The sequence below is a fragment of the Ctenopharyngodon idella genome, chromosome 9 (assembly GCF_019924925.1).
Source record: "Ctenopharyngodon idella isolate HZGC_01 chromosome 9, HZGC01, whole genome shotgun sequence".
NCBI classification, from domain to species: Eukaryota; Metazoa; Chordata; class Actinopteri; order Cypriniformes; family Xenocyprididae; genus Ctenopharyngodon; species Ctenopharyngodon idella.
The window spans coordinates 36,389,259-36,412,244 of record NC_067228.1 but is presented as its reverse complement, the minus strand read 5'-3'; the positions used below and the strand labels follow the sequence as shown (position 1 = coordinate 36,412,244).

Genomic DNA, 22,986 nt, shown 5'->3' with positions numbered 1-22,986 from the left:
AGTTCCTCCTCGATGTAGGCTTTCATTGCTGCTGACTCGGGTTGTGACAGGGGAAAGATCCTGCCCTTGGGAGGTGTGGTTCCAGGCAACAGGTCGATGGCACAGTCCCCGGGACGATGAGGAGGTAGTTCGGTGGACTTGTTCTTACTGAAGGCCACAGCCAGATCGGAATATTCTTCGGGTATGTTAAGTTTCTCAGTGTCAGAATCATGGAGTGCAGCGGCTTGAACTGGCAGAGGAGTGATTTGTTTCAAGCAGTTTGCATGGCAGTTAGCGTCCCATTGTACAATCTGACCTTCTTTCCAGGAAACGTGTGGGTTATGGGTTCTGAGCCAGGGCAGACCAAGGATCACGGGGTTATTGGGTGAGTGGATAACATAGAAGCGGATGAGTTCATGGTGAAGGGCCCCTACTTGCAAGGCGAGCTCGTCAGTGATATGGACCACTTTGCCTCCACCGATGGGCTTCCCATCTAGCGCCTCCACTGTCAACAGGGAATTACAGTCTGTTAGAGAGATGTTATGATCTTTGATGAATGTATCTGACATTAAGTTCCCAGCGGCTCCAGAATCCAGCAGGGCGTGAGTGGATAGACGTTGGCCATTTACGATAATCTGAATGGGAATTTTGAAGCAGTTGGAGGAAGAGTTAGAGTGATGTGGAGAACTCACCGCTTTGGGGTTGGAGGACTGAGGTCGTACGGGGCAGTTAATCTTGACATGGCCAGCCTGGCCGCAATAGAGACACAGGTGTAGTTGTCGTCTCCTTTCTCTCTCTTCGGGAAGTAGCGGAGTGTAGCTGAGTTGCATGGGTTCCAGAGCGGGTCCGGCTGAGGCGGATAGCCGAACGGGTCGTCGGGTACGTAGCAGATTATCAATGTGAATGGCCAGTTCGATGAAAGCGTTGAGCGAGCTTCCCTCATCCCGGCACGCGAGTTCAGCTTGTAATTCCAGTGATAGTCCCCTTCGGAAAAGCAGCTTTAATGTGTCCTCGACCCAGTTCGTTTGAGCGGCGAGAGTGCGAAAGTTCAGCGCATACTCAGCTGCTGTTTGTTTACCTTGGCTGAGAGACAGTAACTGGTCGCCGGCGCTCTTGCCTCCTTCGGGATGTTCGAAAACTTCTTTAAAGCTTCGCAAGAAGTCCTGGAAGGTGGGGAACACGGGGCTGTCATCTCTCCACACCGCGGTGGCCCAATCCAGTGCTTTGCCAGTGAGCAGGGAACACACAAACGATATCCGACTGGATTCGGTGGGATACAGAGACGGTTGCTGGTTGATGAACAGGGAGCATTGGAGAAGGAACCCCTTACATCTGGCGGGAGTGCCGTCGAATTTTTCTGGGAGCGCTAGGCGAGGATTGACTGCAGGGGAGGCCACGAAGTCTGGATTGGCGGGAACAGCGGGCGGTGGCGTGGCGGCTTCGGCAGGGCTGAATCGGAGGCCTTGGAGCGTTTTCACCAGCTCTTCGGTAAGGGAAGTCAAGCGGTTAAGTTGATGTTGATGCACCGCTAGCTGGTTGGCCTGGGCAGTTAGTTCAGATGAAATCTGCATGAGGGCTGCTGGATCACTGTTTGGCGAAGTCTTCTGTAATGATGAGTCGACAGAATGTGGATCCATTTGCAGCTGTTTATTAAGAGAACTTACAGAGCAGACAGGGCAAAGGCAGAGGCATAAACTGGGACAGGCAATGGTCGAGGCAGGCGGCAGACAAACAGGGTCAGTGTACAGGCAAGGATCAGGGCAGGCAGCAAACAATCACAGTCCAGGAAACAGGCAAAGATCAGGGCAGGCAGCAAAGGGTCACAGAGAATAAACAGTCCAAACGATAACAGGTAACAGTCCACGGGAAAACGCTCAGAAATGATCACCAAGGCAAATCAAGACTTCGCGATGTGTGTGTGTGTGTGAGTGTGTCTTAAATAGTGTGAGTGTGATGTGGTGCAGGTGTGTGTGCAATCAGTCCCAGGAATGAGGGCCCATGGGAGACGTAGTCCGAATGAGAACTGATCAGTATTCCGGTGATGGCTCCCTCCGGCGGTCCGGAGGAAGGGCTGAGGGAGCCACATTCGTGACAGGTATATAACCTCCGCTCTGTCATTCAAAAGCTTTGGCTACACATCTATACTAGGAAGGACTCTGTTTGTTCATATTAAACCTCATAAAATGGCTTCCTGCTTTATTATGCATGTAAAATAAACAACCCACAAAGCAGTTCAAAAATATGCAAAGAGATATATTCATCAGAATTAATAGTTGAATGTCTCGCAAAATAGAGGTGCAGTAAATACCACCAAATATAAACACGTGAACAATAGAGAAACAACAATTCTTATCTGGAAGAAGTTGGTGAGAAGCCCATACAGTCAATGTCTGAATCCCACAGGCAGGAAGTCAGACAGAAATCCAAACGATGAAGGTCTTGCAAAATCACAAAAAAGTATAATCCACAGTTTGTGTTGAGTCCCCAAAGACAAAAAATATGTATGTAATCTTTGTCAAATGTTGTCCATTAACAGGAATTTACACAGGTTGAGGCATTTACTGCACTTCAGTATCACGGCGTTGATCCAACATGAGTTAAACCATTAAAGGCCCCATGCTGCCATTCGAGCAGGCCAAACCATGCGGGACTAGCGTACTACGCTAACCCTCTTAGCGGTAGTCACATACCATGAAGCCCTTGTACTGGGCGATAAACTTGCTCAACAAGAGTGAATTGTGAGTCAAAATCAGGTAGGCCATTCCTACCTCTCCATAGCAGACTAACTCCTTCTTCTTCTTCGTTAGTTTTTTTTTTTTTTCGCGCGTTGCATCCTGTGTGCATATCGCCACCTACTTTTGCTGTTATGCAGTCATGATTTATTTTAATCAATTTCTTCCTTGTTTTTGCTCTTTTCTAATTTTTCACATATACTTACATATCTAATTACATATTCATACTTAAATAATTTATTGATGCTCTAGACTAACTCCTTCTCTGACTAAACAGCAATTATTCCTACCTGCATATAACTCACTAGCACCCCCTTCATGGTGAAGAAGAACTACAAGAAAACCATGATAACAGTTTCTCAAACTGTTACGGGTAAACCAAGAACTAAACAATCTGTATAAATATCAGATTACCTGAACAATGACATCAGGGAGAGATGCTGTCATCCTAAGCTCGTCCCAGAGTGCCAGAGGAACGGTTGGCTTTTGTCCACAGTGCAGAACACTTTGAAGTAGCACTTCTGTAGATGATTTTGGACTCATTTGCTTTGAGCCATTTCTCAACATCATGAAAAATTAAGTTCGGTGTGTGACGCACACCTTGTGTGTGGAGGGAGAGAAAACTGTCATCAGAGTCTGTAGAGAGAATCTGCTCAACATCAGCAAACGTCACCTCTTCATCTTCCTCTGACTCCTCATCAGAATCTGATTGTTCGACATTCTAAAGGCTTTGACAAAATTGGACCCGTTGTCCGTCACAGTTGCTGTCACTTTAGAGTTTAGTCCATAGGCTGAATGGACTTGCTCGATTTCATTGGCGATTACATCATAAGTGAGTCTCCCTCTAACTCTTCTACAAGCTAATGCTGCACGTCCATGTACAAAAGTAGAAGGATCAATCCAATGTGCTGTCTTTTGTTACAGCTCGAACAAATGTCGGCAGTCGTGGAAATTCCAAACTCTCGAATGTCCTTTTAAGCTCAGTTTCCATGTTGGTGTAACACTTATCTAAGTAAGACAAAAACGTTTTTCGATCAGGCGGTGCTGCTTTTTTGCCACACACCAGTATTTTATTCAATATACACCTAAAAGACAGAGATTCTACAGTACGCAGCGGTAGCATCTCTTCCACTATGTAGCCTGCAATCATTTTTTTAAGCTCACCTTCAGACACTTTCTGCACTGCTGATGTAAAATCAAGTTTTGCCTGCTTAACAGGGGTTGCCATAGTGTTATCTGTCGATGAACATGGATCACTCAAAAGTGTTCGTCGATGCTGCCTTGTAAGGTGCTTCACTTGTGCTATTGACAGCGGGCGATGGTTTTTTTTCTCTCCAGGACAAAGCTTACATTTTACTGTAATGTTTTTATCTACCTGTGTCAAAAAAGTAAAGTAACTGGAATATTTCCATTTGGCTAAACAGCCCCTCGCTTCTGCCGACATCTTCCACTTCAGACAGTGACTGTCTGAAGTCGTGTTAAGACTTTTGTTAAGTCTTTCTGGGTCCAAGCCTCAACTCGTTTCACTTGAGAATGCCTTTTATTTCAAAGATTTTATACATTTAAAATACTTAATCTACAGTCTCCGTGCTCAGAGCGTCACAGACATCAATATTTTAATGACTTATAAAAGATGAATCACTGTCTGGCCATCTGGAATTTTGGAATGGAAATAAAGGTTATGATTATAATTTTTTGGAAGTATTACACCACATCTTGTGTGTATATTAGCTCCATTTGTTGTTTTCTTGTGGTACGAGATAGAGCGTTTAGACCTGGAAGCGCTGTAGCAATACGTCAGACTTAACAACCCGAATAATGCAGCCAACTGGCGCAAACTCACGTCAAAGAATATACATTAACAAGAAGCGACACTCAATAGAACGTTCCATTGAAACACCGGCGCCCAGCAGCGGCCCTGCGTTTCCACCATTTTGTGGTGAAAGCGAGTCGGCAGTCCACTAGTTTCTATGGCAATATCAGCTGCTTTGTTAATAAAAAATGTACATTAAAGCTGAAATCCAACCTGAATGATGACAACACAGAATAAAATACTATCACTAGTGATCATCAAATCCTTTTAACAGTTTATTTTACACACTTTGTGTTTAAGTCTTCCACTTTTTTCACAAAACCTTTGCTCTCTAGAAACCCAGTCAGTTTGGGTTAAAATTCTTTAAAAGGCTTATAAACACTGAATTATTACCAACATATGAAATTAAATTAAGGACATGCATCAGAAAAATTGGGAATGTTGGACAATAAATATATGAATATAACAGCTTGATTTTGCGGTGTTGTCTAATTAAAGCAAAAGTGTCCAAAAGTGGGAATTATGCGATAACGGACACAGCAATGCATCATGTATTATAAGATCATTATGTTTGTAGCGTGATCCATTAAAACGTACAATATAGCCTATTTTAATTCAGACCAAGATATTATTATTACTATTACTCCACTAAGTCTGAAATATATTGTTCGCTGCAAACATGATGGTCTTAAATGTATTAATTTACTATTAATAAATGTGTAAAGTTGCATAAAATGGAAATACTCAATAAAGTAGGCTAACTACGTTACCTCAGATGGTTGAATGGTTGGATTCCACAACTGGTAAAATAAAACATATATAAGACAATACAACATTTACTGTAGGAGCCATACAATTTACTGGTGACTTAATTTAAAAAACTGTTCTCTTGCGCTTCTGATTTGGCAGTGAAATTCACTGATTTTGGGTGCATAAGATGTGAAGGATTCTATGGTCCAGTTAGTATTTTCACCCCATAACGGCGGCCGCGCTACCGGAGCGCCACCTAGTGGCTGATACCCCAAAAGTATCAAAGTGTCGCCTCTTGGGTTCTATACTCTTTGCTCATGTGCAACTGCAGCTAATGATTTTAAAGAGGCAGCGTTCACTTTTATATTTAGACGATAAATTTAGATTTTAAATTCAATGTTGATTTATATAGAACCGTTAAACACAGTATGTAACGCAAGTACATTATAAGTAACTGTAATTAAATTACCTAAAAATGAACAGTAATCCCTTACTTTACTTTTTCAGTGGATAAGTAATTTAAATACAGTAACACGTTACACCCAACACTGGACACAACATAGTGATCAACTGACAAGAGGTAGACACAGCTGGGAATAAATAGGGTAAGGGTAACGAGCGACAGGTGTGGGAGATCAGATTAACTGGTAACACTTTACAATAAGGTTCGTTAGTTAACATGAACTAAGAAATGAACTGCACTTATACAGCATTTATTTATCTCTGTTAATGTTAATTTCAACATTTACTAATACAAAGTATTAGTTGTTTACTAATACAAATCTTGTTAACATTAGTTAATGCACTGTGAACTAACATGAACAAACAATGAACAACTGTATTTTCATTAATTAATGTTAATGAAGATTAGTAAATACAGTAACAAATGTATTGCTCATGGTTAGTTCATGTTAGTTTATACAGTAATTAATGTTTAAATAATTAACCTTATTGTAAAGTGTTACCAATTATAAATGTTAAATGCTTGAATCAGTATGATTATTTTGCTTTAAAGTGTATCTGTTATCGTTACATTCCAACTGATAGATGCATGACTCATCACAGTTTCACTACTGCACGAGCGTTCGGTGTGATACTAAACCTATTGCTTATTAAAACTAATGTTGATGTCACTGTATAGTATTCTGTTTTCATCTGTCTTTATTTGTGCATCTTTACAACAGCATTTTGATCAGCGTAGTAGTAACTGAAAAAAGCACAACTTATGTAAGGTCGAGGTCATGAGAAAATTAAGTTGTGATAAGGGGGAAACTTTTATTATGTCAAGATCATGAGAAAACAAGAAAGAAAAAAATAATAATGCATGGCCTTTTAGGGTTTCTGTACTGAAATATTTCCAAATAATTTAATGTTCCTGGTTGTTACCCCTTTATTCCCCAAAAGACTTTACATGTTGTTCCCTTATTCTTACTCGTAAGTTCTTTATAGGTACATTATAATTACCGAAATGTACATAAATTTGTTATGCAGTACTTTGCAGGCTGTAATCTAAAGCGTTGCCATTTTGCTTTATAAATGCTTATTTACCCAAGCTTCAAAACTGTTTTACATCTCCCCACAAACTTATTTTAAGAACTGAGGCTGATTTTCTAAATGTTATGGTGTACAAAAGGATACCAGGAGTGACCTGTACCACAGTTTGAGAAACACTGCTCTACATCAGTTAGTGTGGACTGATTTGACCTTCCAAACGAAATTAATCTAAACTTGTACATTAAACAATCAGTCAACAGTCTGTCTGTATTGTATATTGTTAACATCATTGCGTGTATTTAAACATCTATTTCACGTCTCTACTTATATGTGTCTTTGTATGTAGCCTAAATTTCTATGCACTTTTGTGACCAGGGCTTTTATTTTGGTGTGGCGATGTGACGTCATAAGGCTGCGCCACGCTATGCTGGGTCTGTTGTGAATCGGCTGAAGAAAGGTTTGTGGTTTTAAGCATCAAATTTTTCTAATATATATAGTGCGTTCAGGCAGTTTTATTGGTTTTACAAGCTGTGTGAATTGATTATTAAAAGCAAGTAAAGTGAGTAAAAATTCTGTGAGTAAAGCGCGTTCACACAGTAACAGAAAAGGTGCGTCTCATTTCGTGCCCTATATCGTGCATCAGTTTATCATTAACACGAATTCAGTCTCTGGTAAATTGTGATGAAGAAACGGAGCTTTTCGAAACTGTGAGTCAATTGAATCAAATGCTTGTGAAAATGATTCACTTAGTGTTTCGAATCTCTTGAAAAGCAACACCAGAGGCTGCAGTTTCAGGAGCGCATACTAGCTGTTTTTATAGCACTTATTCAATTATATATTTGTATTCATTTTCAGTAAGGATTTATTGATTTAATTGTTTAAATGTAATTGATATTTTCCTCCTAACTCTAAACATATCCTTTGGTAACCCTCTTGAAATATTTAACCTCATTTGTTTCAGTATATGAGCTCCTGAATTCTGGTTTTAAATTCAGATTTGATGGAGAGAAAGGCCTTATTTTTCAAAGCGGAAGTATTTTCTGTCTTCACTTTGCAGTAAAGGATAATTGGGAGATAATTGATAAATTAATTTCATGATAATGACATATTTCAATATACACTTACCTTTTTAGTGTTTGTGATGCACACAGTACGTGTTAAAGCAAAACAGTAAAGGATGAGACGTCTGTTTTCATCACACATGAGAGAAGCACGTTACAAACAACGAATGCGACATACAGCTTGGCTTAAAGTTTAAAACAGCTCCAGAAATATTATAGGATATTAAAATATAAGTAATAATACAAATTGTTGAAACGTTGAAACCTGTAAAAACAATTAAAAGATTAACGCTAAAAAGAAAATGAGATAGTGAAACCTTTTGAACAAATATTTTATTAACACAATGCTATAAAGATATTCAATCATTTGGAAAAATTGCATTTATCAGTAGGATATTAAACAAGTTTTCTTTTTAAATCAAATTATAGGCATGTGGATAGACAAAAATCACCTCAAAAGTTGCATATGGAAATCATTCAAATCATCAAAAATCAAAACCATCATTCAACATGAAAACAAATATGATTTTGGTTTTTAGACACAATAGTTCTTAAAAATAAAATAAAATCCAAACACCATAAGAACATTATTTAATTGAACCTGAATTTTCTAAATCATTAGGCTAAATAACAAAAATCACCTTTGCATATGGAAATCAAGCCTAATGCTATTTGAATAATTAGTAAATGTTGAAATTAACATTAACCAAGATTAATAAATACTGCAGAAGTGCAGTTCATTTTTAGTTAATTTTACCTAATGTTTACTAATGAAACCTTATCCAAAATAATAATGATATTAAAATATATTGTATTTAAAAAATGAGTAGTTTAAATGGTTAGCTTACGGTTGCGAGAGAGTGATGGGGATGTTGAGCTCCTCTTGCACTCTCAAGAGTTCACGTCTTCAGGGCCGACTCTACGAGAAAGCCCCATTAATGGCCTGGCATACACCAAATGCTTGGTCTGTACTGGCCTTCTCCTTCTGAAGTCAGTTGTTTATGGCGACGTTCAAATTATGCCCAAACAGTTGAGCCATGGCCAATTTAGCTGCCGTACTGCTGCAACAACATTAGCTCCATTGTCTGTGGTGACACATGAAATTTTTCTTTCGTCGACACGCCATTCTTTAACACTCTCCAAGAGACTATCTGAGACTGTCTCGTCTCTTTAACCAGAAACGCGTCACAGCAAGAGTGCACTGTGTCCATTTTAAGCTAGATTTATCGTACTTCTTTCCACAAGCGAACACAGCAGCAATCAGAGTTTTTTCCCGCTTTGAGATGCGGCTGCAGAGCAGGGCTCAAATGAGGCTTGGTTTTTTTATCCATAATGTTGCCAAATTAATTCACTGCATATTAAGCCATCGTCCTCCATTTTTTGCTGGGAAGATTTTGACGTCGGACATGAGTGATGGCGCAGGTGGGCGGGGCCAGTGTGAAGTAGACGATATTATCGGATATCACAATATTTTTGAAGGCGATTATCGCCCCAAAAATTTTTACATATCGCCCAGCCCTACTGCACTGCGCTTATAACTCCTTATAATATCAAGCATGTCCCACTATTTATATTCTCGTTCATGCATTTCATCACTCTAAACTATCAATAGTGCTTTATATTTACATACTAACGATAGATATTTTATACTGTGGTAACGATATATATATCGACTACTGAACTAGTGAGACACGCTCAGAGATTTACTGTGGATTTATTTTTCTTTCTGTTAATTATTCTCATATTAAACATGTCAAATTGTCCAAACACACAGGAAAACTCCTGGTTCAGCTGCGATCTTGTGACACACTATTATAAAGATGGCGTTTATTAAAGAGGAGAGTGAAGACATAAAGATTGAAGAAGCATTCAGTGTGAAACATGAAGATACTGAGCAACAAACAGGTCAGTTTCATTCTCAAAGCTGAACTCAATCATTTGATCCTTGTCAGCCTCTACAGAAATAAATGATATTTTTGAAGAATGTCTTGAGTGTCAGTTTAAATCAGTTTTATTTGACATGGAGCGAGTCATCTCATGTGGACAGACATATCGAAATCACATGACCAGATACTGTGCATTCCTTATTACGACATGTAGCACGTTAAATTAGTAAAAAATATGGATAACCTAAACAAAACCATTATTTTGTGTAACATTAAACCCAATATCTAGTATCTAACAATAATATTTATTTTGCATAAATCAAACCGTGAAAGGTAAGTAATTGACATTTGTTGTTTATAAGAGTCATAAAGTTAAAATGAAGGACTTGCTGCAGTGGACACTATTTGTACTATACAAACTCCTCAAAACTCACTCTGATCAATTACAACTTTTAAAAGGAAATATAACTGAAAAACATTTGGGTGGGAGTGGGAGAGTTACTTATAAATGTTTCTTTTTAAAAATAAATGCATTAAATGCTGTTTTTATATTTCTTTCACATTTGCTCATGTAAGCTAACAATATTCAGAACCTCATAAAATTCAGAGGGTCTAAAAACTTGGTATTCAAACAAAATAACAAACAGTTGTATATATTCATTGAGTCAAAGCAACAAGTCATATGCCAAAAACATACATGTCGACAACACAAACCGAACTCTTCCAGTCTCAGCTACAACTACAGTGTTTGACGGCGGGGCAAAGGAGACGCTGTTCGCCGGCAGCCAATGAAGACCATTAAGACCATGTTAGTAACAAACCTACGTCGGTTCAGCAGGAAGTGAGACTGAATTACTGATGAATCGTTTCAGCAGTTCAGAATCAATTCTTTCTTTTAGGAGACAATAACTTTATTTATCAGTCCCAGAACATGCCCTGTGTGAACAAAAGCTGTAATCGATGCCGTAAGGGGTGTGTCGTAATGATGACGCCGAAGCTGAGATTGTTTGCCAGCTTATGGGATGGTACTCGATGTGCTAGTTTATGATCGAATCAGAAAAAAAAGTGCATGAGCGTGGTTTCTTGAGAGAGAAATCGCAGATCATAAGCAAACTGTCTTTACGGGATGTGTGAACGCACATGAACCAAAATGAAACAATCCCGGGACACATTATCTGTGTATAGGTTGTTTGCACATGACGTCATTGCTGTAGCGCGAAATGCGGCTGAAGGCTAAGAGGTGATTTTTCTATATAGGAATCGCTATCACAAACTCAAAATTCCTATGTTTTGTTACTTCATTTATGGTTGCTTAAATCCATCAAACCGAGAAACCACAAGGAGCTTTTATTGTTTATGTAACTTTTATCTTTTTAAACTGTAAAAGTTGTCGCCTTTAATAGAGTTTTGCGTCTGCTGATACTAAAATGAATATGGATACCTGCTTACCTTTTTTTGATTTTGACTATTTTTTTGTATTTATTTCAACAAATGACAACCAAAATCAAACCCATAGAAGCTTGTGAACAGTTGGTGGATGCGTGCAAGTTATACTCATTCACAAGCCGAGTGAGAGTCATACTCGCAAATGTAATGTTACTCCAAAACAAAATACAACACTTTCAAAAACACTCCGCTATGTGATTATTTTATTGAGTGGGTTCAATCAGTGACATTATTAGATTTGCTATACAGCGTCTTCCCATCACCTCCTCAACCTGCTTCCCTTAGTGTGTTTTTACACATAGAAAAGGCGAAAATTGTATTACACCATCCAGTTTTTTCCCTGACCAATCCTGTTGCAATTCTCGATTCAACATAAATGACCTACAATGGCGTCATTTTTGACAATCACGACAGAAAATCAAAATACTGCCCTAACGTCACTAGCAGAAAGGCAACGCGATATAAACAAACCAGACTAGAACTGAACACGTCGTGACAGCAGCTTCACATCTCTACATCTACCTCCTCGATTACAGTCAAGTCTTTCAATTCAGTAGAAAAATCGCTCCTCTTCATAACATAAGGATCAAGTCCAAAATATGTTGTGATTTTCTGTTTATACCTTTCTAAACCAGCACAGTATGGACTTCTCCATCTCTTCCATTCTAATTTTCACTTCTTGCCCTCCACCTGAATTTTGCGCGTCACCAGAACCACATGATTGCAAACAACCTATTTTCTGGAATCTCTGTGTGAAAAGGGCTATAGTGTCTCTTTTAAGTCTTTTAACAATTTCCGCTTACATTTTTCAGAATTGGAGGAAGCCATGATCAGAGGGGTTATTTCAAAATTTTTATGCCTTATTGTTGAGTTGTGATTTTTATTTTATTTTTTTGGCCTGCAATTGTGGGAACAGGATCTGGGGGTTTACTTCACACCTGTTCAGCATCATGGAATGTTCCTTATTTGCTCACATCTTTGTTTTAAAGTTGGCATGAAACAGAAGTTAGCTAGTCTTTTCCCTGTTGTGACGTATATCCGAGTGAAACGCTTCTGGAACAAGAACAAATGTAGGGCGGGTATTGATTTTGTTTGTGGAGAATTGATTGGATGGTTGTGGTTTGCTATTGCTGAATCTCACTTGAGTGACAGGTTGCCCCGCCCTCGTCATCAGAGAAGAGAAGAGGTGTTGCTGCAAGAGGGAGGGGAAGATAGTCTGATTTAAGATTATGAGGCACAATTTAAAACAATAATGATGTGCATTGTTAAATCATTAATAATAAACGCTGCAATATTCTATGAAAAAAAAAATGTCTATTTTGATTTTGTGGTGGCTTTTACATTTTCCATTTATTTTGAACATGTGATCGCATTCAACCGTTCTGGAAAGATGTCCATTCTGAGATTCAGGAGATAACTGGTAAACGGTTCTTGCTATCCCCTTCGTTTTATTTAACCACTCTTTGGATAACTTTTTTTGATGCAGACACCAAGTCTTTATTAATAATCTTCCTATTTCTGACTAAAATGTATTTTGTTGTGGTGGTCTGCACCCAAGTTTCTCCCAGCTGACATGTGGACATCATGGTTATCAGCTTTCTTTCCTTTGGAGAAACTAATTTATGACCTTGATCATAAATCGGACAAATTCTGGAGACTCTGGAAGCTTTTGCATTCTTGCCTACAGAAACTCAGGAATTTTACAGCATTAGCAGAGAGAGATTTTTTTTTTTTTTTTATCCTTATATTAATTATAATTAAATATATGTAAAGACAGAGACACAATTTGTTAATTTACTCACTGTTAAAAAAAAAATGTGAAAAAAAAAATGCAATTATATGTTTAGTTTTCTCCCCCTTTCTGTACGAACACATACTGAACCGAATGAAGTTAATAACAATGTTTATACATCAGGCCCTAGGTGTAAACCTGAATGTCTCCCTTGTTTACTTCTGATCCGATTGACCAAAATGCATCTTAATACCAGATGTAAATGGGGCCTTTGTTAGTTTAGATGTGTTGCTTTGTGCCACTAAACTAGGGTTAACTTGTATTTGTTTTTGTTTTGCATTAGACCTGATGCAGCTGATAGAGGACCGTCAAGAACTGGATGAATTTGTCCACATGAGAGTTCACACCGGAGACAAGCCTTACACCTGCCAACAGTGTGGAAAGATTTTCAGTCAAAAAAGAAACCTTAAAATCCACATGAGAGTTCACACTGGAGAGAAGCCTTTCACCTGCCAACAGTGTGGAAAGATTTTCAGTCAAAAAAGAAACCTTACAATCCACATGAGAGTTCACACCGGAGAGAAGCCTTTTACCTGCCATCAGTGTGGAAACAGTTTCACTCAAAAATCAGGCCTTAATGCCCACATGAGAATTCACACTGGAGAGACCCCATTCACCTGCCAACAGTGTGGGAACAGTTACAGTCATAAATCAAGCCTTAATGTCCACATGAAAATTCACACCAGAGAGAACCCATGGTTTTCTAAAACCATGTGTATACCAGAACCGGCACAAAATTCTCTTTATAAAACCCAGTCAGCGGAAGATTGTGAGTACAAGCATCTCTACCCCATCTCCTCCATTAAAAATAAACATGGAGCTTACAACACCTAGTTTTACAATGCCTAACTTCACCAGCATAACATATTCTAATCCACATTATGCATGTTTAATGATACAAAATATTAGGAAAATTTGAAATACTGACTATAAATGCCATTTGTGCCCTCACATTACATTGCTAAAAATCATTCAGTATCCTTGTCTTGTTTTAGGGTGTACTCACACTAGGCGCTCTGAACCGTGCTTGAGCGTGTTTGACCCCCAAACCCCGGTTTGTTTGACTAGTGTGATCGCTCCATACCGTGCCCAGGCGCAGTTCGTTTAGCTGTCACTGCACGGGTCAGTTGGGCTCGAGCACAGTACACATGCAGTGTGAGTGCTAACTGTGACGGAGCATGGAAGAGTTACTACTTTTGTGTGCACTACTGTCATCATTACAACGGCATCTTTATTACTATACTATAACATCTTTATTACTACTTGGATAGTACACGTTAAAATGAATGCATACATAACACAACAACAATAATTAAGACAATAAATATAACAACAATACAGGAACTTGACAGTTTCACGCAAAGGCAGTGCACATTATAATCACAAAGTGACCTTAACTGTAGTTATAATTAGTGCAATTGAAGCATTAGCCATTCAAGGTGTAATCTAAAATTTAGTGTTTAGCAGAATCGTTCAGTTCTCTAATGGCTCTTGGGTAAATCTTGTTCTTAAATCTATTAAGATCTGTGATGCAATAGACCTAAAGCGCCTACCAGAAGGCGGCTTTACAAACAGGTGATGTCCAGGGTGGGATGGGTCTTTGAGCATATTGGTCGCTCTACTCAGACAACGAGAGCTGAATAAATGTTCTAGTGAGGGTAGCGAGTCTCCAATAATTTTCTGGGCTGTACTGATGACCCTTTGGAGGACTCTCATGTCTGCTGCTGAGCAGCTTGTAAACCACACAGGAATGCAATACATCAGTACACTCTTTGGTGCTGGGATATAAGGACACCAGCAGGTTTCTCTGCAGTTGATTTTGCTTAAGGATTTTCAGAAAATGAATTCTCTTCTGGGCCTTTTTGACTATTTCAGTGGTGTTATAAGCCCATGAGAGATCTGCAGCGATATACACCGATCAGGCATAACATTATCAGCACTGACAGGTGTCAGTGTCACTGATTATAAGTCAATAACACTGATTATCTCTTCATCACAGCACCTGCTAGTGGGTGGGATATAATAGGCAGCAAGTGAACATTTTGTCCTCAAAGTTGATGTGTTAGAAGCAGGAATGGGTAAGCGTAAGGATTTGAGCGAGTTTGACAAGGGCCAAATTGTGATGGCTAGACGACTGGGTCAGAGCATCTCCAAAACTGCAGCTCTTGTGGGGTGTTCCTGGTCTGTATCTATCAAAAGTGGTCCAAGGAAGGAACAGTGGTGAACCGGCTGGCCCATGTGGTCCGATCCAACAGACAAGCTACTGTAGCTCAAATTGCTCAAGAAGTTAATGATGTTCTGATAGAAAGGTGTCAGAATACACAGTGCATCACAGTTTGTTGCGTATGGGGCTGCATAGCCGCAGACCAGTCAGGGTGTCCATGCTGACCCCTGTCCACCACCGAAAGCGCCAACAGTGGGCACGTGAGCATCAGAACTGGACCATGGAGAAATGGATGAAGGTGGCCTGGTCTAATGAATCATGTTTTCTTTTACATCACGTGGATGGCCGGATGCGTGAGCGTCACTTACTTGTGGAACACATGGCACCAGGATGCACTATGGGAAGAAGCCAAGCCGGCGAAGGCAGTGTGATGCTTTGGGCAATGTTCTGTTAGGAAACCTTGCATCCTGCCATCCATGTGGATGTTACTTTGACACATACCACCTACCTAAGCATTATTGCAGACCATGTTCACCCTTTCATGGAAAAAAAATTCCCTGATGGCTGTGGCCTCTTTCAGCAAGATAATGTGCCCTTCCACAAAGCAAAAATAGTTTCGAAATGGTTTGAGGAGCACAACAACGAGTTTGAGGTGTTGACTTGGCTTCCAGATTCCCCAGATCTCAATCCAATCGAGCATCAAACAAGTCCGATCCATGGAGGCCCCACCTCGCAACTTACAGGACTGCTGCTAACATCTTGGTACCAGATACCACAGCACACCTTCAGGGGTCTAGTGGAGTCCATGCCTCGATGGGTCAGGGCTGTTTTGGCAGCAAAAGTGGGACCAACACAATATTAGGAAGGTGGTCATAATGTGCCCAGGAACTCGAAAACAGGGACAGTTTCTACATGGTCCCCATTTATGTATAAAGGCGTCATGACTACACTGCTCTTTCTGAAATTTATTATGAGTTCTTTTGTTTTTGAGCAGTTCAGTGTGAGATTATTGTCTGAACACCACACTGCCAATCTTTGGAGTTTGTCCCTATAAGCGGTCTCATCCTCTCCTGAAACGAGTCCAACCACTGTTGTATCATCGGCAGACTTGGTGTTTGTAGGGTGAGTGTGGACACAGTCGTAAGTATAGAAAGTATAAATAAGAGGACTCAGAACACAACCTTGTGGGACGCTTGTGCTGGGTGTGAGGGTGGAGGACAGGTGGAGACCAAGTCTAACAGTCTGAGGGCGACTTGTCAAAAAGTCCTTGATCCAATGACAGATGGATTGGGAAAAACTTACATCTGCAAGCTTTGTGACCAATCTGCCCAGAATTACTGTATTAAAGGCAGAGCTAAAGTCTATAAAGAGCATCCTCAAATAATTCCCTTGATGTTTCAGCTGGCTCAGCACAGTGTGAAGAGCAGTAACGGTAGCATCCTCAGTAGATCTATTTGCTCTGTAAGCGAACTGGAATGGATCGAAAGTAGGTTGGAGACTGTCTTTAATATGTTGTAGGACCAGCTTCTCAAAGCATTTCATAATGACTGGTGTTAGTGCAATTGGACGATAATCATTTAAGCTACTGATGACTGTCTTTTTTGGCAGTGGGATAATTGTGGATGTAGATGTAGAGAGAGACTGATTTGTGAAAGATTTTTGTGAAAACTATGGACAGCTGATCTGCGCATGACTTCAACACTCTTCCTGTCACACCATCAGGGCTGGCCGCCTTCTTTGGGTCAGTCACCCTAAGAACTCGTCTCACATAATGCTCTTCAGAGAAATACTCTTACAAATACTCTTCAGAAAAAATTTGCAGTGAAGTTATTCACTAAAATATTTTCTCAGAACATGAGATCTGCTATTTAAAGTGTTTAAATTACCAAGAAAACCGTAGTTAAAACATTGAGACTCCTGAACTGATTGACCAAAACGCATCTTAATACCAGGTGTAAACAGGGCCTTTGTTGGTTTAGATGTGTTGTTTTGTGCCACTAAACTAGGATTAACTTGTATTTGTTTTTGTTTTGCTTTAGACCTGATGCAGCTGAAAGAGGAGAGTCAAGAACTGGAGGAAATGGAAGAGAAAAATCAGCATATGAAAGATCATGATTACATAACTGGAGAAAAATCTTTTAGTTGCTCAATGACAGAAAAGGTCTCTTCACGAAAAAGAGCTCTGAATACAGAAACTAGAAGTGATTTCACCTGCCAACAGTGTGGAAAAAGTTTCTCTAGAAAATCAATTCTTAATGGCCACATAAGAATTCACACTGGAGAAAAGCCTTTCACCTGCCAACAGTGTGGAAAGAGTTTCACTCATAAATCAAACTTTAATCTCCACATGAGAATTCACACTGGAGAAAACCCATTCACCTGCCAACAGTGTGGAAAGATTTTCAGTCAAAAACGAAACCTTAATGTCCACATGAAAGTTCACACTGGAGAGAAGCCTTTCACCTGCCAACAGTGTGGAAAGAGTTTCACTCAAAAATCAAACCTTAATGTCCACATGAGAATTCACACCGGAGAGACCCCATTCACCTGCCAACAGTGTGGGAACAGTTACACTCATAAATCAAGCCTTAATGTCCATATGAAAATTCACACTAGAGAGACCATTCACCTGCCAAATGTGTGGGAACAGTTACACTCAAAAATCAGGCCTTAATGTCCACATGAGAGATCACACAAGAGAATCTGTTCACATGTGATCATTGTGGAAAGATTTTTTCACATAAAGGACACCTTAAGGAACACATGAGAGTTCACACTTGAGAGAAGCTGTTCACGTGATCAGTGTGGAAGGAGTTTCAGATGTAAAGTAACTCTTAAAACCCACATTAATTTACACGAGCGTTAAGGGAGAAAATGGCAGTAGAATATCAATATCAAAAGTTGTCACAATTGTCTGTCTTCCCTGATAATGCAGTTTCTTCCAATGTGAATCATTGTTTCTCCAAAGTGGGTGGAAGTTCACCTCCTGCAGGTAACGCAGCCCTCCCTTGAGGAAGGGGTGACTATACAAGTTTATATTTCCAGTGTAGACCTGAGTTCTGAACAGTTAAAAGAACAGTTTTTATTTTTACATCAGCAGGACTTTTCCTTGGAAGAACATAATTAGGTCAGAGAGTCCCAGTTTGAGAGTGCTACCATCAGATTCCATCTCAGTTGTATCAGGAAGTTTGTGCATTGCTGCAGGATATGTTGGAGGTTGGTATCATTCAAAAGAGCTGTAGTATATGGGCCTCAAAAATAGGTTTGGTAAAGAAGAAAGACCGGGCTCTTCGTTTTTTTGTTTAGATTAAAGCAAACTGAACAAGGTAACACAGAGATGCATTTCCTCTACCCCAGGGATGGGCAGCTTTGTTCCTGGATGGCCAATCTCCTGCAGAGTTTAGCTCCAAACCTGTAGCTTTCTAGTAATCCTGAAGAAATTGATTAGCTCATTCAGGTGTGTTTGATTAGGGTTAAAGCTGAACTCTGCAGGACAATGGCCCTCCAGGACCGAAGATCTCTGCTCTGCCCCATATTGAAGAGTCACTGACCATGTTGTCCAAAGCTTTTTTCTTTTTTTTTTTTTAACTTTGGATCTTTGCAAGTTGTTACTGACAGGCCTATCATCGGGATGTGACCAGGACCTAAGACAACTTTTATTACACCTGAGTTATATGAATTTGATTGGATGCCCTTTGGGCTTTGTAATGCACCAGGGACCTTTCAACATTTAGCCCTCTGGGGTCTGCAGAGGTGCCAGTGCAATCACTGCATTTTTTTCTGACTTAAAATACTCTGTCATTTTTTGTCATACAGAAACAATACATCATTTGAAACTGTATTTTTATTTGCATACACAATAACAACAAAACTTTGTGCTTTCTTAAAATAAAGAAACAAACGGCGTGCTTTCTGATGTCCGTCTCTGTGAACTTTCTGAAACGCATCACAAAAATGAAGAGAAACTCAGCGAATACTTGCCACACAGACATGAGAGATGTGTCTTTAGAAAGCTTGAAGTGTCTACTTTCCCAGGTATAAAACGCATACTTGAATGCACTTGAAAAATATACAATGTGTTAAATAAAATCAAGTACATTTGTAGTACATTCTTATTTTTTGTACTAAATAAAATTGTAAAATTATTACACTATAAACACTAATTAAAAGTATATTTCTACTTCAGTAGTACTTCAGTGCACTTGAAAAAGTATACTAAATACCACTAATACTTAAATAGATTTTTAGTGCATTGAAATAAAGTATACTACCACGAAAATATAGTTTTATTAGTGTATTTCTTAAAAGTGTGCTTTGAATGCTTTAAAAATTAGTTCAATCATAGTAGAGTTTTATATTGTAATCCTAAATTTAAATTAAAATTAATTTTTGCCCTGTGTTGTCAGATTGTTGGTGTGTTCATGCAGTGTTAATCCTGGCTGTGTTTGGGTCTCTCTGGCCTCGTTCCTGTTCTGGAAAATCCCTGTCAAGACAGTTTTGGATTACTGTTGGATTCATGTTGGAGGATTGGTTGGCCCATTGTAGTCTCTGCGCTACCAAGAAATACTTTGCACCCACGATGTCTGACCCTTGTTATGTTTCCTTCTACTATTTTCTTAATAAACTGAAATTTTCTGCATTGTCTATTGAATCCTCCTTATTTTACGTGACTACCATTTTTAAGACACCATTAACATGTAGTATGAAGTATATCATAAAGGGAATATTAACATAGTTATACATTTGAAATGAATTATTTAATGTACAAAAATATGTGGGCAATACATTATAAATACATTTTGTATATATTATATATTATTCTTATATTTTAAATAATTCATAAGTGTATTTTCTATGTCTGATGAGTACATTTAAAAGTGTATGAAAGATGGGTTCAAGTGTACTACAAGTGGTAACTAAATTTTTTTAATACAGAGATAGTATGTTAAAAGCACATTTTAGTTCATGTTAATGCTGTCTCAAAATAGCACAGTTGAGTACACTTATGCCAGTTTTGCTTTTCCACTGTAGTTTAGTACCGCATCAAAGTGGGAGGGATTATAGACTGATTCATATAGTTGCACCACCTCTACTACCATGGATCCGCTCCTTGTCTACTGACCACGATACAGCTATTTTTTTTTTCAAGTTGCGTGTGACAGTCATTTAAAGCATGTCGTTTCGCAAACAAATGATACTGCGGTGGCTGTTACTGACTATTTAAATCTCACGAGTTTGGTGTCTTGTGTTTCAAATCCAATGATGCTGGTAGTGATGATTCTTTGACCAATCAGTGAACTGCAGTGTTTACACATCACATTTAGTATCGGTATGGCATGCTTGGAACCTCCACTGAGGCGGTACTATTTAAGTGAGCTGTACCGAGCCATCCCATGCAGTAGAAAAGTGCCATTAGATGTTTAAAGATTATCTTAAAAAGTACTAAAGAAGAATTTTTAGTATATTAAGTACAAAATTAGTGCATGAAAATAGAGCACTTTAAGTACATTATGGAAGTGTACTGAAATAAGGTGTATTTTAGTGCACTTTTTTCACCTGGGTTTAAATTAAGTCATATTGAAAACAAATATTCTCTGTTTATGTAATCTATATGAAACCAACGAGAGGTACAATCTTTCCGTCTGAGCTCATTATTTTTAATGTGGCCACACCCAATGCTCCCATCACCTCGATAAACAAAGCATCAAGCTTCATCAGATTCCTCTGCTTTTTATTGAGTTTGAAAGAAAACTCGCTCTGAGGAATAAGCCTTGAATTTAAATTAGTTAACGTATTATTGTTATATAAACTTTTACACATTTTACTAGTTGAACTATTGGCATACAATAGTAGTAAGATTTATGAATATCTGCTCAAACTTAGATGTTTATTTTGTGCTAAAAGGTTGTGTTATATAGGTATATGTAGATTTATATATAGGTTATACGGTTATATATTTCTTTGTTTTATATGTTTATATCTATTTATTCATATATGCTTACATATGTAGCACCATGGTCCAGTGAATTTGATTAGATTGTGCACTATTTTGTAAATAAACTCCAAAACAAAACACTATCTTTTAATCTCCTCACATTCTTTCTTCAGGCTGCCTTACACCATTCCACCTTGATGGGCCATTTGGGTAGGGTTAGAGAGGGGCCTTTGTCTTCCCAGGTGTGTTACATTAATATTCAGGGTCATTGTCCCTCCCTCACATACAGCATTTCTAACACAATACGTGTCTTACAAAAGTATGAATATATAATGAATATATTGTTTTTTGTGAATGAGTGGGCAGGGTGATTTTCACATCATTTTGTAGTAAAAATCCTAAGCTACAAGATCCAGTTCTCAAAAGTCTTGTGAACAAATATTCAGTATAGGTTTTACGGCCTTATTTTGGTGAGAAAAAAAGAGAAAAGTTATTAACCATGCAAATCTTCACTTTTTAAAAAATGCAAACACCTCAAGACCCTTTTGCTTGGCCAACCAAAGAAGGTCTTCCGGAGAGCTTTGTAATGCTTTTTTTTTAGGGGAATTGACAACTGAAGCAGGCACTACAACAAGCACCTGTCTTGGCTTTTGCAGTTTATTCCTTATACAGATTGGAGTAATCATGGGGTGCAGGATGGTAGGAAAAGAGTTAGCATATGCTAGTTGAAACCTACATTCTTCTGAGTAGAACTATCAAAATTACAGTCTGTTTAAACTAAAGTTGTTGGCCTTAAAATGGGCCATTACAGAATTTTATTTCATAAGTTCTTGTTAGGTGCAGAATTTACAGTTAATACTGATAATAATCTTCTTTCTCATCTTTAGAGAGTTCTTCTTGGAAGTCTTGGATAGCGATGGATTTTGTGGTTAGCTAGTTATCACCTCCAAATTAAGCACTGTACTGGAAAGTCTAACACCAATATGGATGCCGTCAAGCATGCCAGTAGGAGTTTGGGAGCCAGTTGATGAGCTGGATGGGGTGTGTGCCTGGCGAAAAATGCTTTTCACTGACGAGTTGTGATTTTGTGTCACCAGGAGTGATGGTTGAATGGTGTTTTTTGTTAAAGGAATTAGCATTACACTGAGGCCTGTACTCTGGAGTGGGATCATTTGGAGGTGGAGGGTTCGTCATAGAGCTTGTTGTCATTGCAGGTAATCGCAATGCTGTGCGTTACAGGGAAGGCATCCTCCTCTCTAATGTGGTACCCTTCCTGCAGGCTTATCCTTGCATGACAATGCCACCAGCCATACTGCTTATTCTGTGTGTGATTTCTTGCAAGACAGGAATGTCAGTGTTCTACCATGGCCAGTGAAGAGGCTGGGACTAAGTACCAATGAGCATGTCTGGGATCTAATCTTTTTTCTAATCTAATCTTGTTTTGTGATCTAATCTGATTTCAGAATCCTTTTTTCCTTTTGAACAACCCATTTTCAAGATTTGATCCAATTTAATAGGAGCAATCTGATCAGATTACTTTTGAACAACCGGCCCCTGGTGACTTAAAATGTATGTGTTACTGAGCCAGAAGAACTCAGAATTATAAATATCGTACCTATACTGTGGGACTGGGTTTATCTAATGCAGCGTGAATCATGCTGTTTTTTTTGCGCGACAAAATATTTTTCAAATAGCTGCTTTAGTTTAGAGGTGAACCAGGCACTGGTCATCGGGTTTGGTGTGCCTCTGGATTTGCGGGAATCGTAAGAGGCTTGGTGCGGAACACCGGAGCGGAACTTTGGGATTGATTGGATAAGGGGAAAAGGCAAAAGTGGCACAAAACAGAAAAATATCACCACGCTGAGTCACATGGTGTAAGGGTGGATTTAGCCATCCCGTCTCATTAGATATCTGGCCTCTGACAGATAAAATGA

At 39.0% G+C, this 22,986-nt stretch overlaps 1 protein-coding gene and 1 long non-coding RNA gene across 13 annotated transcripts in view; one reads left to right on the top strand and one right to left on the bottom strand.

Moving 5' to 3' along the window:
• Positions 1-17,760, bottom strand: part of LOC127519427 (uncharacterized) — a 34,597-nt gene extending 16,837 nt beyond the window's left edge. The window contains exon 1 of the long non-coding RNA XR_007931827.1: positions 17,581-17,760. This is a non-coding gene — a long non-coding RNA (uncharacterized LOC127519427). The remainder of the gene's footprint in view (positions 1-17,580) is intronic.
• The window catches only part of LOC127519399 (gastrula zinc finger protein XlCGF57.1-like), a 52,420-nt gene extending 32,659 nt beyond the window's left edge, over positions 1-19,761 (top strand). The window contains exons 1-8 of one of the 12 annotated variants that reach the window (XM_051907097.1): positions 7,131-7,225; positions 9,604-9,734; positions 12,552-12,581; positions 13,237-13,722; positions 17,157-18,109; positions 18,218-18,333; positions 19,012-19,152; positions 19,524-19,761. In XM_051907097.1, the coding sequence (XP_051763057.1) occupies positions 9,650-9,734; positions 12,552-12,581; positions 13,237-13,722; positions 17,157-17,791 (1,236 nt within the window). In that variant the 5' untranslated portion in view covers positions 7,131-7,225; positions 9,604-9,649 and the 3' untranslated portion in view covers positions 17,792-18,109; positions 18,218-18,333; positions 19,012-19,152; positions 19,524-19,761. Of the gene's footprint in view, positions 1-7,130; positions 7,226-9,603; positions 9,735-12,551; positions 12,582-13,236; positions 13,723-17,156; positions 19,153-19,523 lie in introns of those variants that run through there. The other 11 variants (XM_051907096.1, XM_051907095.1, XM_051907092.1 and 8 more) reach the window with 11 other exon arrangements.
• Positions 19,762-22,986: the final 3,225 nt, after the last annotated feature.